The sequence below is a fragment of the Mustela erminea genome, chromosome 8 (genome assembly GCF_009829155.1).
Source record: "Mustela erminea isolate mMusErm1 chromosome 8, mMusErm1.Pri, whole genome shotgun sequence".
Classification (NCBI taxonomy): domain Eukaryota; kingdom Metazoa; phylum Chordata; class Mammalia; order Carnivora; family Mustelidae; genus Mustela; species Mustela erminea.
In genome coordinates, this window is record NC_045621.1 from 14,102,152 (window position 1) to 14,117,811 (window position 15,660).

At 37.6% G+C, this 15,660-nt stretch overlaps 1 protein-coding gene across 1 annotated transcript in view; it reads left to right on the top strand.

The window, feature by feature from the left end:
- Window positions 1–15,660, top strand: part of FAM117B (family with sequence similarity 117 member B) — a 68,839-nt gene that overhangs the window by 30,639 nt on the left and 22,540 nt on the right. Inside the window, exons 2-4 of the mRNA XM_032354464.1 lie at window positions 6,984–7,135; window positions 13,701–13,793; window positions 15,499–15,612. Coding sequence (XP_032210355.1) covers window positions 6,984–7,135; window positions 13,701–13,793; window positions 15,499–15,612 — 359 coding nt within the window. The remainder of the gene's footprint in view (window positions 1–6,983; window positions 7,136–13,700; window positions 13,794–15,498; window positions 15,613–15,660) is intronic.

A 15,660-nucleotide genomic window follows, 5' to 3' on the forward strand; every position in this document is an offset into this window, starting at 1 on the left:
GCCATATCTGTAGTTACTTCTGCCACTCAAGTCTTGAATCCCTCAGTCATCCATAAGGTTGGGATCCATGTCTTCCAAACGCCCTTTATGTTGATATTTGGACCTCTTCCCCCAAATCATAAATGTTCTTAGTGGTATCTAGAATGGTGAATCCTTACCAAAGGTTTTCAATTTTACTTTGCCCACATCCATCCAAGGAATCACCATCTAAGCAGCTACAGTCTTATGTATTTTTTTGAAAGATTTTTATTTATTTATTTGAGAGAGATCACAAGTAAGCAGAGAGGCAGGCAGAGAGAGAGAGAGAGAGAGAGGGGGAAAGGGAAGCAGGCTCCCTGCCGAGCAGAGAGCCTGATGCAGGCCCCGATCCCAGGACCCTGAGATTGTGAGCCGAGCCGAAGGCAGAGGCTTAACCCACTGAGCCACCCAGGCGCCCATGAAATGTATTTCTTAAATAAGACAAGTCAAAATGACTCCTTGATCCATGGGCTGTGGAATGGATCTTGTGTTAGCAGGCACAAAAACATTGATCTGGCTGTATGTATACCTCCATCAGAACTCTTGGGTTACCAGGTGCATTATCAGCGAGCAGTAATATTTGGAAAGGAATCTTTTTTTCCTGATCAGTAGGTTTCAACAGTGGGTTTAAAATATTCAGTAAACCATGTTGTAAACGGATATGCTGTCATCCAGGTTCTATTCTTCCATTTATAAAGCGCAGGCAGAGTAGCTTTAGCATAATTCTTAAGGGCCCAAGAATTTTCAGAATGCTCGATGAGCAGTGGCTTTACCCTGGTTACCAGCTGTATTAATCCCTAACAGAACAGCTAGTCTCTCATTTGAAGACTTGAAGCCAGGCGTTGACTTCTCTCTAGCCATGAAAGTCCTAGGTGACATTTTTTTCCTATATAAGGCTGTTTCATCTACATCAAGAATCTGTTGTTTGGTATGGCAATCCTCTTTTAATTATTTTAGCTGGGTCTTCTGAATAACTTGGTATAGCTTCTACATCAGTACTTGCTGCTTCATCTTGTACTTATGTTATAGAGATGGTTTTTTCTTTTTTTTTCCTAAACATTATTTTTATTTATTTTTTAAAAGCAGGCTCCGTGCCCAACATGGGGCTCAAACTCACAACCCTGAGTTCAAGAGTCACATGCTCTACTGACTGAGCCAGCCAGGGGCCCCAAGGTGGCTTATTTTCTTAACCCTCATGAACCAACCTCTCCTACTTTCCAACTTTTCTTCTGCAGCTTCCTCACCTCTCTCAGTCTTCATAGAATTGAAGAGAGTTAGGGCCTTGCTCTGGATTAGGCTTTGACTTAAGGGAATGTTGTGCCTGGTTCGATCTTCTATCCAGACCACTAAAACTTTGTCCATATCAGTATTAAGGCTGTTTGGCTTTCTTCCCATTCATATGTTCACTGGAGTGAAATTTTCTTTTTTTAGTATTTTATTTATTTATTTGACACAGAGAAAGAGATACTGAGGGGGAGAGAGAGAGAAAGTGTGTGTGTGCAAGAAAGTGCACAAACAGGGGGAGCAGCCGGCAGAGGGAGAGGGAGAAACAGGCTCCCTTCCAGCTGGGGCTCAGTCAGGATCCTGGGATCAAGACCCCAGCCAAAGGAAGATACTTGACCAACTGAACCACCCAGGCACCCCTGGAGTAAACTTTTAATTTTCTTCAAGAACTTTTCCTTTGCATTCACAACTTGGATAACTGTTTAGTACAAGAGGGCTGGCTTTTGGCCTTTCATGGCTTTGGACACACCGTCCTCACTAAGCTTAGTCATTTCTAGCTTTTGATTGAAAGTGAGGGATGTGTGATTCTTTTTTTCACTTGATCACACTGTAGGGTTATTAATTGGTCTAAGTTCAGTATTGTTGTGTCCCAGGGAATAGGGAGGCTCAAGGAGAGGGAGAGAAAAGGGGGGACCTGCTGGTTAGTGGAGTGATCAGAACACACAGCATTTATCGGCTAAGTTTACCATCTTATATAGGTGTGGTTTGTGGTACCCCAAAGTGATTACAGTAATAATATCAAGGATCACTGATCACAGATACCATAACAAATATAATGATGAAAATTTGAAATACTGCAAGAATTATCAAAATGTGACGCAAAGACATGAAGTGAGCAAATGCTGTTCAAAAAATGGTACAGATAGATTTATTCAATTCAGGGTTGCCACAAACCCTTAATTTGTAGAAAATGCAGTATCTGTCAAGTGCATTAAAGTGAAGCACAAGAAAATTAGATATGCTGATATTTCTTTCCATAGACATTTTGAGGGATGGGGGAGTATGCGTGTGTGTGTGTGTGTGTGTGTGTGTGTGTGTGTGTAGGAGGAAGTTTAGACAGTGGATGAAAAGGCATATACTTCATAGGAATTTAATCAGATTATGCATATTTAATATAAAGTTGACTATATTTTACTTGAAATTAATGAGAAAAGGAAGCTAAAATGAAACTGAAGCAACTCCTTTAATTTAAATATTTCTTCCGCAGAAGAAAAGATCTCTATAAAACTAAGAAAAGAGAGATCAGGAGTAATGCTTTTAAAGTACTGATAATGTATAAAAATATAAATTGCCAGTAAAATATGAATATTTTCTAACTCGATAATAATTGAAATGCAAATCAAATGGTATTTTTCATCTTTGATTGGCAGAAATTGATGAAGTACACTGCAGAATATGGGCAAATAAGTATTCTTAGGAGAGCAAAATACTTTCTGGTGGAAAGCATTTTGGCAGTACTTAACATTTTAACCTATGTATGTCCTTGGATATACAATTTGATGTCTAGAAATTTTTTTCACGGAGATAATTAAATGTAAAAAGATACATATTTGCCTCTAGAAATGTCCATCATTTATGGGATTAAGTCAAAGTGTATCTATTCCGTAGGACCATATACGGTTATTAAAAATGGTAATGTAGGGACGCCTGGGTGGCTCAGTTGGTTAAGTGGCTGCCTTTGGCTCAGGTCATGATCCCAGCATCCTGGAATCGAGTCCCACATCGGGCTCCTTGCTTGGCGGGGAGCCTGCTTCTCCCTCTGCCTCTGCTGCCACTCTGCCTGCCTGTGACCGCGCGCGCACACACTCTCGCTCTCTCTCTCTCCCTCTCCCTCTCTGGCAAATAAATGAATAAATAAATAAATAATCGTATTTAAAAAATGGTAACGTATTGTAGATTTATATTTATTGCAATGGAAATAGGTCCTCAACAAGCCCATTTTATTTCTCAGCAGTAAGTAATATCACACCTAATGGGGCCTCATTTACATAAAATTGTGTGAGTGAGTGGTAGACAAACTTCTGCAAGAAATAGTCATTAAAATGGTTATCTCTGAGTGGTGGCCTTTTGGGATTACTTTTATTTGTACTGTTAGATTTCTTTATGAGGCGTATTTATCATTTTTATACTTGAAAAAGGAGAGATTCTCCCCCACCCTTTCTGAGCAAATATGAATACAGCCTTTTAAGCCAGTACCTGATTAAGTTCTACAAATACCTAAATCTAATAAGGGCTGTAGAATGTGTTAATTTAATACCTAGGGGCTGTGGTTTGGGACACTCTACTGTTGCCGTTTTGAAGTCACTCAGGAACCTGTAGAACTGGTCACAGATAGTTGGGGAGTTCTGAACTCCAGAGCCCAAGGCACCGACTGCTGTTTTTAATGTCACACCCTGCTGTGGTTAACTTCTTTAAAGACTTGATTGTTAAAAAACAAAGTCAAGTTTGAAGCTTTGTTTTGTTTTGATTTACTCCCCTCCCCCCCAGCTTTATTGACATAAAATTGACAAAGTGGTAAAATATTTAAAGTGTATACCTGATGATTTGATAAACCTGTACAGTGTGAAAGGCTTCCTGCAATCTGTTTAACTCCTGTGTCCATCACCTCACATATGCCTCTTTCCGTTCTGCCTCCGCAAAGTTTAATTGTGCAATGCAGTTTATCAGCCCCAACACCATGTTACCTGTGAGGTCTTCAGACCTTGTTTATGGTATGGCTGAAAGGTCGTACCCTTTCATCAACCTCTCCCCATTTTCCAATGACCCGGCAATCGCTTTCCTATGAGTTCCACTTTTTTTTTCTTTTCTTTTTTTTTTTTTTTTTGAAGCTTTGCATGTAATTAGTACCAGGCAGTATTTGATTCTGTTGCTTTACTTTGGATTAATATAAGAGTATTGTAGTTTATTTTGCACACTTGCCCTTGTTGATGAAGAATAGTAACATTAGAAGCCATTCTGTTCTCTGCATTTTCTCAGGTACTGTCTTAATCCTTGGTGTGGAGGGGAAGGGAGAGTTCCTGTCTGCAAAATCTCATTCTCTACTGGGACATTCAAGGGACTACTTCTGTGAACCATGCTGTGGCAACACACAGTAGGTCTTCTGACTTAGAAGTTGGTGTGTTTCTTGGGCTTGGGTAGATGTTCAAGGAAGATTTTCCAGAGGAGATCCCTGAACTGAGTTTTGAATTGCAGTTTAGACAGCCGAGCTGAAGTTGGAAAGGTCAAACATTGGATTAGCCAAACCAAAGAAAGGGATATCTAGGGAAATTTAAGTAGAGACAGAGGCGAGGAGGCGCGCAAGGACATGGCACTTGCTGGGAACTGCAGGTCATTCAGCAGGTAGGGATTGGGTTGGTACAGGCAGTCGAGGGAGGCTGGAGAGGCCTGATCATGAAGGGTCTTGTCAGCTGTCAGAGAGGTTCTTTCGCAGAACTTCCCCGTAAATACAGCCTTTGTTCAGGTAGGATGGGGATCTTTGAGTCGTTTTGACTCTTGAGGTCCTTCCCTCCCCTAAACTCTGCCATCATTAAGCACCAAAGCCTGTCGATTTCAGAAACTTAGATTGAAATGTAATAATGACAAGCTAAATGTAGACTGTGCTCTTTACAGCAGACTGTAACTTAGTCTTTTTAATTTCTAGGGCTTTGCATTGGCTCACAGACCTTTAGTAAATGTTCAAATGAATGGGTTACAGAAAGGGAGTTCCAAAGAGAAAATGTTTAGTATATTCACATGTGACCATGTATAATTTTTCTGATCTCCCATTTCATTATGGAAAATTTAATAATCTTGGGAGGCCTATTTGAAAAGTCAACCCTTGGATAATTAAAAATCTTCAAAATGGAATCAGACCCATTAGTAAGGACTGTTTGATTAGGTGGGGAACTGAAGCAGTAACGCAGGAGGGAAATAAGTACCAGACAGTCTGGCAATTTCATCTTGATGAATATACCCCAGTTTACAGAGTATATGTGTCTTTTTTTTCCCTCCCCCAGCTGAGAACAATCTTCTTGTGACCGTCCCAGTAGAGATTAATTTTTTAGTTTAAGGAAAATTGTGAGCATGTACATTTATTGCTTTTTACTTGTCATAATGTAAGAACGTGCTTTCTTGAACTTATGGATCTGTACTCTATTTTCTGTTTATTATAAAAGAAGGACTACAGAGAGATGGTTAGCATTTGCAACAATTAGGCATTGTTTTAGTGAAATAATTGTGCCATTTGGAAGCAAATTATGTATCTGAGGCATATCTGTGAAGCAGCTTTATGATTATCAACAACACAGCTGCTGTAACTATTATGTTAGTGGAATTGAATCTTTTGTTATATGGGTCAGGGAACCAGCAGCTGAACTTTCATAGTTGTAACTATGCAAGATTCTTATTAAGACATAATGTATTACAAAGGGGGGTGGTCTCAAAGTGTTTTCATATATGGGCTTGAGAAGAGTAAGATATTTGTTATATAGAACTAGAATGATAGCATTGTAATACAATCCTACTTATGCATATATTTATATTTAATATTTTTAAAGTCTTTTCTTTCCGTAATTAATATTTTGAACCTTTTCTTTTTCTTCCTTGCCTGCTTGCTGGCTTTTTCTTTTTCCTTCCTTCCTTCCTTCCTCTCTCTTTTTCTTTCTTTTCGTAATGTTTAAAGCATAAATTAGCTAAGCCCATTTCCTTCCCCCATTTAAAAAAAGAAAAGGAGATATAAAGATGTTTTTTCTGTGTCACCTCTTACTTCCCATTACCTCTAATTTTTTTAGTTTTTATTTTTTGCTTACATCTAAATACATACCCTGTGTAGCTTGAAATGGAAAGACTTTTGCATATGGCTTCAATGATAGCTCCTGTAGCCTGGTTGATATAACTTCATTGTAACAAAATCTCCCTGAGATATGTGTCGTATAGAGCTGATTAAAATGGAATTTTCCCACAACTTTATCTTAACTGCCTTGTATCATTTTGAGTATAGGTGGTGTAATGGTAAGTATTTTGTGTGTTATACCTATTTAGTCTTAAAACCAAGATGAACATTTTTAAAATGGTTAGATATACATTTGTCTTATTTTCTGTTTTTCTGTAGAGATGATTACAGTTGTAACAAATAATACAACTTTTGTATACTTTGCCCTGTCTCCCTCAATGATAACATTTTGTAGAACTGTAGTACAGTATTATAGCCAGGATATGGATGTGTTGTACAATCTGTTCCTCTTAATTTGGATTTTTCATTTGACTTGAACTCACTTGTGCATGTATATAATTCTTGCACTGTTTAATCTTCTCTGTATGTTTGTCCATCTATCACTGCAGTCAGGCTGAAGAGCTCCTTATCACAAGGGTCTCTCTCGTTGCCCTGTTACAAGGCCTGCTTCTCTTCTGCCGCTTCATTTTCCCTCTCTTATCTCTAACTTTGGCCGCTACTAATCTTTAGTCCATGTCTAAAACTTTTTTCATTTCAGTATTGGTATATAAATGAAATCATAGAGTATGTAACCATTAGAGACTAACTGTTTTCACTCAATGTAATTCCTTGGAGATTCACCCAAGTTTGTGTGAATCAGTAGCTTATTCACTTGTTTTTTATATTTATTTCCACATTGTTTAAAACCTAGTTTGTACTTTGTTTCCTTCATAATCCATTTTTAAAATACATATATTTGTTTTAAATCTAGGTGACAAAACACGACCGCCATCCTCAAGTCCCTCTAGTATTATCCGCCGGACTTCCTCTCTGGATACTCTGGCTGCGCCATACCTTGCAGGGCACTGGCCTCGTGATAGCCATGGGCAAGCTGCTCCTTGCATGAGGGACAAGGCTACACAGGTAGGTTTATTCAGATTCTTATCCTGAAATGTTTTAGCCTGAAACTGTTTCCCATAACATTATTTGTTTAATGCTGTGCTCAAATTCTTGAAACATTAGTGTGTATTAGAATAACCTGAGAAGCTTATCAAAAGTGCAGATTCCCAGGCCTGACCTCTAGATACTTTGTAGTAGGCTTTGGTTGAGGCTTGGAAATGTGCATTTTGAAGAGTTCCCAAAGTAATTCCAATACATAAGGATAATTTATGGACACGCTTTTCACCCCATTTCCTCTTTATTGTTAGTCTAGAACATCAGAATATATTTAATATGTTGAATTTATAACAGTAAGAATTAATTTACTTTCCATCTAACCCTATATTTTGGTGCCAAAATTCGTTATGTATTGGGAGATGGGGTTATAGTATGTTGCAGATAGATTCTGTAAATGTAAACATCCTGACAAAAGAGAACCTGGGAGCAAAGTTTTATACTTTGAGATTTATGAGGTTTTTTTTAAGATTTTTTTTTTTTTTTTTAACTTGACAGACAGAGATCACAAGTAGGCAGAAAGGCAGGCAGGTAGAGAGGGCAGATCACAAGTAGGCAGAGAGGCAGGCTCCCTGCCAAGCAGAGAGCCCAAGGCGGGGCTCGATCCCAGGACCCTGAGATCAGGACCTGAGCCGAAGGCAGAAGCTTTAACCCATTGAGCCACCCAGGTGCCCTTTATGAGGTTTTTTAATTAAAAGAATCTTAGAGTATGTAACCCCTGGCTGGCTTAGTTGGCAGAGCATGCAACTCTTGATCTTTGGGGTTGTGAGTTCAAATCCCACATTGGGTATAGAGATTACTAAAAATAAATAAAGAAAAGGTTCTTATGAAATCATTTAGATCTACTTCCTGATTTTACAAATGAGGAAGCTGAGGTCCAAGATCCTAAAGCCAGGTGATGACTGCGTCTGTAGTTTCTTTCATAGCACTTACTATAATTAAAGTTAATTGGGCGGTTGTCTATTCATTTATTTAATGTTTCTTACACTCATTAGATGTTGAGCCTGTGGCCTGGCTCATCCATTTCTGTGTTTTCATCTCCGGGATTTAGTACTGTCCCTGAGAGAATAAGCCCTCCACGGTTATTTGCAAAGGAATGAATGAGCAGAATGATTAAAGCCGTATTGCTAGTGAAGAATGAAAATCAGTTAAAGAGTTAAAAGTTTCTTTATATTGACTGTTGAAAATCAGCTAAGGTATATCTTGACTTAGACTTCAAATTTACATCACTTATGGTAGCTTGATCCCAGCACTTTGTGAAAAGAATATCCTTTTATAGAACCAAGTAAACATACTTTGCGGTGGTTTTGGATTTGCATTTTGGTTTCCACAATTCCACATGTTCTTGTTGGCCTTATTTTGTTTTCTGTTCTGATATTCTTGAAACTGAGTCCCACTGTTAGAGTAGATGGTTGGGATATGAGATTACCTTGAGGTTTATATTCCAGTGGCAAATACAGAAATGAAAACAGAGTCTGTGCTCCTCAAAATTAACAAATATTTTGAGAAACTGACTTTAACCAGAGTTGTAGAAGATTCTCCCTTTACTCAGAATCCCTAAGTTTGCTGAGATTAGGGCATATAGTATGGAAAATGAGCACTTCCTTCTTGCTTTCTACTTAATCCACGTGCCATGTTTAAATTACTCTGGGTATCAGAGTAGTTTAGTACTCGGTCATCCTTGAACATTTCTGCAACCCTTGATATCTCCTCTGCAGTTTCAGGTTCAGTGGGTTCAGATATTTTGTCTTATCAGTAAGAATAAACAATCCTAGAAGCCAATGGGAGCCCACCTAGCTCTGACTACATTGAATTAAAATATAAAGCTCATACTTGCTTCACCTTTTTCTAAATGTCCCCCAAATTGGGAATGTTAAGGGTACAAATCTAAAGAAAACTTAGAATTATCATACTGTTTATCTTGCCTGTAAAGCTTACATTAGAATCTCCTAAGGTATAATGCAGCAGTAGCTGGGTGCTCTACTCTTTCATATGCGTTAGTTCTCCAATTCCCTCTTGGTAGGTGTTGGATTCCCTAATGTATGTTTGCTAGTTTATTAAGTCAGTTTTTTTAAGTTTTTTTTTTTTTTTTTAATATTTTATTTATTTGAGAGAGAGAGAGCACAAGCAAGGGAAGCAGCAGAGGAAGAGGGAGAAGCAGGCTCCCCACTGATCAGGGAGCCCAGTGCGGGACTTGATGCCAGGATCCTTAGATTATGACTGAGCCAAAGGCAGACGCTTAACTGACTGAGCCACCCAGGTGTCCCTTAAATCAGCTTTTTAAAATTTGGTAAAATATATATAACATAAAATTTGCAATTTTTAGGTAAAACAATTAAGTAACATTAATTACATTCATAACATTGTGCAACCATTGCCATTATGTTTCCAAAACTTTTCATCACCCTAAACAAGACTCTGTAACTCCTCTTTTCTTTCTCCAGCCCCTGTAACCACTATTCAACTTTCTGTTTCTGTGATTTTGCTTGTTCTAGGTACTTCTTATTTGTGGAAGCATACAATATTTGTAATTCTATATCTGGTTCATTTTGCTAAGCATTATGTTTTCAGGGTTTATCCATGTTGAACCATTTCTTTTTCCTGGCTGAATAATATTCCATTGTATTGGTAAACATGTTTATCCATTTATCTGTGGACATTTGGGCTTTTTACAAATTTTGGCTATTCTGAACAATGCTGAAATGAACATTGCTTTATAGGTATCTGTTTGAATCTCCACTTTCAATTCCTTTTGGTACATATATAGGAGTGAAATTGCTGAGTCATATATTTAGCTTTTAGAGGAACTGCCATACTGTTTTCACAGCAGCTGCACCAGTTTGTGTTCCCTCCAGTGACGTATAAGGGCTCCCATTTCTCCATATCCTCACCAAGCCTTATTTTCCTGTTCTTTTTCAGTATAGCTATCCTAATAGGTATGAAATTGTATCTTACGGGTTTTATCTATATTTTCCTAATGATGAATGATGTTGAGCATCTTTTCATGTGCTTTTTGTGTATCTTCTTTGGAGTCAGTCACTTCTATGCCTTTGTTTCCTCTTTGTAAAATGGGAGAAGAATAGTACCTATCTTTTAAGATTATTGTAAGGATTAAACAAAGAAATACGTGTAAACCCTTAGAACAATGTGTGGCACATAGTAAGCATTTTGTAAATGCTTGCCATTAAAACTACTACCTTTGATTATTGTCAGAACAAGGATGGCATGTTGGTTTCCTGTCTTACGCCTTTTGTTGATTGCTTAGCTTCCTGGAGCATTATGCTGAAAAGATTTGGGCTAACCGTTACTGGGCCTGACTGGCTATTTTTGCCCTTGATGAGAGGCCCCGGGCTCTTTTATCAGCCCTGGTCCATATAGTGCTAGAGCAGTAAGTATGATGGAAGTAATTTATTTTATATTATAGATGGGTACTTCCAGGGAGTTCCTCTAAGACTTTAGACAAAACATATCATGTCACCACTTAGAGCCCTGGTTCTTCATTTAAAAAAAAAAAAAAAAATGTGTGAGTCTAAGGTCTAGGTATCTTAGGGATGAGTGGGAATGGAAAGAGGAGGTTCTGGAAAATGCAGAGAAAGGCAAGGTTAAAATTTAGGAATATGGAGCAAGTTTTTAAGATGTTGATTGCCTATCCTCTGCTCCCCGCTCACCCCGTTATTTGTTTTGGGTCATGAGCATGCGTGTGTGATTAAAATTCTATTGTACATGATTATTTGTGTCCTTACTTGACACAAAGATAGTAAAAATATGGCATCATTCCTTTTTTTCTATATCTTTGGCACACTTTGGTCATTCCCTATGAACTCAAAGAGTCTGAGAGTCTAGCAGTACTGTAGCTCGCTGTTGCCAGTGGAGCAGGGCTGGTCTGTCACTTCTGCTTTAGAGTTTGATACACTGCTTAATACTACATTGTCCCCAACTTCTGCCTCCTGTCCCCCCACCTCCCATGTTCTTTTAAAGATTCTTTTAAAAACTGACCATTTGGGAAGCCTGGGTTGAGCGTCTGCCTTCGGCTCAGGTCATGATCCCAGTGTCCTGGGATCAAGTCCTGCATTGGGCTCCATGCTTGGTGGGGAGCCAGTCTTTCCCTCTCTTTCTGCCCTTCTCCTTGCCTGTGCTCTCACTTTCCCTCTCTCTGCCAAATGCATAAATAAAATATTTTTTAAAAACCTAATAAAATTAAATACTTTGTAAATTAGAGACTAAAATGCGGAATTGCTGAAGGTAGCAGTTCATAGCAATACCACACTATGTCTTAGTGTTATGAAATGAGAGTACTGAAGAGGTGGATCGGCTTTTTAAAAAAATTACTTTTTGACTAACTCTTGCATTTTGTATAAAACCTTGGTCCACTGGTTAAAATTGGTAATATTAAGAAGGAAGGAACATGTTAAAATCCTTTTTCTCTTTTCCAGACCTAAATCTAATGACCTCTGTATGAGCTCTTTGGTTGGCTTCTCAGTAGCTTTGCCTTTCTTATTGGTTAAGCCGAGGATTCTGAAATAATCTAAATTTCTAGATACTTTACCACTTCACTGGTGTTCCTGTCCTTTTTTCACATTTTTAGATCAGAAATTAGCAAAGCTGTCTATTGCTTTTCATGCTTACTTTTATTTTTCTTGCTTAATTCTCTTGCTCTCATTATCTTCAATTTGTTTTTAACAAATCTAGAGAAAACTTTTATATATGTGATGTGTATATATTCTTTTACAACCTTGTTTTTTATTTAAGGACATTACTCTATCCATATAGAAAGATTCTCTCCTAAAACGCCTGCCCTCCACCCCATCCGCATATAGAGAAGTATTGTTTTGAACAGGCCATATATTCATCCTTACACTACAAAACAAAATTTAAGAGGTACGGAAGTATATACAGTGAAGGAAGGATCTTCCTCCCATGAGGCGGCCACTGTTAATGTTACTTATGTTACCATGTATATCCTTGCAGAGATACTTTACATAGTGTGTATTCCTTCTAGTGGCACTGGTTAAGGGAAGTTGCTATGCACACTGTGAGGAGCCTTGAGTTTTTCACTTAACAGTCTCACAGAGATTATTGTGAATTTCCTTATTCATTTTTTTAAACTTGAATATTCTTTTGTTAAGACACACCATTATTTAACAAATCCTTTGTTTACATTGTTCTAATCTTTTACTTGTAAAAATAGTGCTGCTGGGAATAATAGGCTGTATCATTTTGTTCACAAAGATATATATTTTGTACATCTGCATGATAAATTACAAAAGAAGGTGAGTCAACAGTATATGCATTTGCAACATTGACAGCAGTTGCCTAGTCCTCCTTCTGTAAAGGCTGTACTAATTTGCAATTCACCAGCAATACAGGAAAATACTTATCAGATTGCCCAGTCTCAGCGGTTTTAACTTGGTTCTTACGGGTGAGAGTGAGCATATTTTCACATACTAAGAACTCATTTGTATTTTTTTTCTCCTAATACAATGTATTTGAATTCTGGATTTTGTAGAACCACTAAGGATTTACCATTTGTGAGGCTATACTTTTGCAGATACCTAAATCAAGTCCAGACATTGTATAGATGTTAAGATTATGAACTCCAGAGTCTTAGATTTTTATCTTGGCTTTGCCACTTCTCAGCTGTGAGACATTAGGCAACTTACCAGACCTCCTTATCTGCAGAACCTGTAGAGCTTCTTATATATATTCAATCAGATAATAGGGGGAAGACCTTTCACTATACTTCTACGAAGCAAAGTGCCTAGCACATAATAAGATCACAGGAATGTTAGCTATTATTAGTATGCTCAACAAATGCTATACTTATGTAAAAATAATAACTAAGCATTTATTAATAATAGAAATGAAGGAAATAGGCAAAAATATTATAATTAAAATAAGTGCTGCTAGAAGAATTTTGGGTTATTGTGCTATTTTAAATAACCTAGTACTTAATTTTCTTTAATGGGAATGCATTGTATAATAGAAAAGTGTATACTTTTTAAAGAAATGAAACGTTTTCAGGTTTATTGAGATAAAATTCACATACACAGCACTGTTTAAGTTTTTGTACAGTATGACTTGGAATACACATATTATGAAATGATTGTCACAGTGAGTTTAGTTAACATCCATTACCTCATATAGGTTAAAAAAAATTTTTTTTTTCTTCTGATGAGAACTTTTAGGATCTACTCTTCTGGCAGTTTTCAAGTATACCATATAGCGGTATGAAGTATAGTGATCTTACTATACATTACATCTCCAGTACTTATTTATCTTATAACTGGAGGTTTGTACCTTGAGATCACCTTCATCCACCTCCCCCTTATGCCTCTGATAAGCACAAATCTGATTCCTTTTTCTCTGAGTTTGTTTTTTAGATTCCACATGTGAGATCATAATGGTATTTGTCTTTCTCTGCCTGACTTATTTGATGGAACATAATGCCCTTCAGGTCCATCTATCCTGTTGCAAATATGGTATACATTTATTGTTAAATGGTTAACTTACCCGTTGCCTCTTTTTTCCATTATAGACAGAGAGTGCATGGGCCGAAGAATACTCTGAAAAGAAGAAAGGGTCTCACAAGCGGTCAGCATCATGGGGCAGTACAGATCAACTTAAAGAGGTCAGGAAAATGGGTCCAAGAACTGGATGTGGAATTTGATCCCTTCCTTGAAGTTGTAGGCAATAAGGATTTGTCACTTTCCGTTGTTTTGTTTTGTGTTGTTTTTATTTTTATTTTTTTGGTTGTTTTGTTTACTTGAAAAATAATGAAAATAGTTATTATATTGATTGGATGAAGATTTGAATGAGGGAAGTGTACACATTACTTATCAGCTTATGTTTTTCTTTCTCCTTTTGTTTTATTAAACCAGAGTCCATACCTGTTTTGTTTTTGTTTTTAAGATTTTTAAAATGTATTTATTTGAGAGAGAGCACAAGTGGGATGAGGGGCAGAGAGAGAAGCAGACTCCCCACCAAGCAGAGAGCCCAGTGCAGGACTCAATCCCAGGAGCCTGGGATCATGAACTGAGCAGAAGACAGATGCTTAACCGACTGAGCCACCCAGGCACCCCCAGAGTCCATACCTGTTAACATAAGCTAAGCATCAAATATGTAAAATTGTAATGATACAACAGATTCACATTTATTATTTCTGTATATAATGGTAGTATTTTCGAAATTCAGTAACCCAATACAGCCAAGTTGATTGTGGCCCTATGCTGATTACCATTTTCTGTGCTTACAATTATGTTGTTTCTACTTTACATAATATAGAACTAAAGATTTACTCAAGGAGTAATATAGAATATTGATTGAAATTATATTTGTTATGTAAAGATTGTGTCTGTGAATGCATTTCATGGCTTGAATTGATTTTTAAATACTGTTAAATTTTTGGAGCTATTGAAGACTAGGTGTTTAAAGAAATCTAAATAAAATCACTCATTTTTAGGACAGTGAGAATAATTTTCATTATTTTTAAATTCTTTCTGAAAGTTACAATGTTATTCTAAGTGCTGAAAACTTCATTGGTTTAGTACTGGGAGGCTCGGAAGGCTCTGAACAGTGTTGGAACATAATTTTTATTTCTCCTCAAAAGAAAGATACACATACATGCACACATAATGGGTGTGTATATGTATATATATAAGTTTCATGCAGTAAATCAGATTTTGTGGCAGGGTTTTATTTTTTCTATTTTGTGTGTGTGTGTGTGTGTGTGTGTGTGTGTGTGTGTGAGAGAGAGAGAGAGAGAGAGAGAGAGAGAGACAGGGTTTTATTTTTTTATTTTTTTAAAATGATTTTATTTATTTATTAGAGAGCATGAGAGGAGAGAGGTCAGCGGGAGAAGCAGACTCCCTGGGAATTTCTCCTGAGCAGGGAGTCTGATGCGGGACTCGATCCCAGGACTCCAGGATCATGACCTGAGCCGAAGGCAGTTGCTTAACCAACTGAGCCACCCAGGTGCCCCGAGAGACAGGGTTTTAAAAGAAAAGATTTATTAAGGGATAATTTTACTGATTCTTATTAAGGAAGGATATGTTTTATGTAGCTTGGAAAACTCTGATGCACTTTTTTAATTTAATTTTTTTTTTTTTTTTTTTTTTAAAGATTTTATTTATTCATTTGAGAGAGAGAGACAGTGAGAGAGAGAGCATGAGCGAGGAGAAGGTCAGAGGAAGAAGCAGACTCCCCATGGAGCTGGGAGCCCGATGCGGGACTCGATCCCGGGACTCCAGGATCATGACCTGAGCCGAAGGCAGTCGTCCAACCAACTGAGCCACCCAGGCGTCCCTTAATTTACTTTTTATTCTTCTCCTTTTCAGATTGCAAAATTACGCCAGCAGTTGCAGAGAAGTAAACACAGCAGTCGACATCATCGAGATAAAGAAAGACAGTCTCCATTCCATGGCAACCATGCAGCTATTAACCAGTGTCAGGTAAGAGCACAAATACTGCAAAATCCAAACAAGGGATTTGTTGTTTTC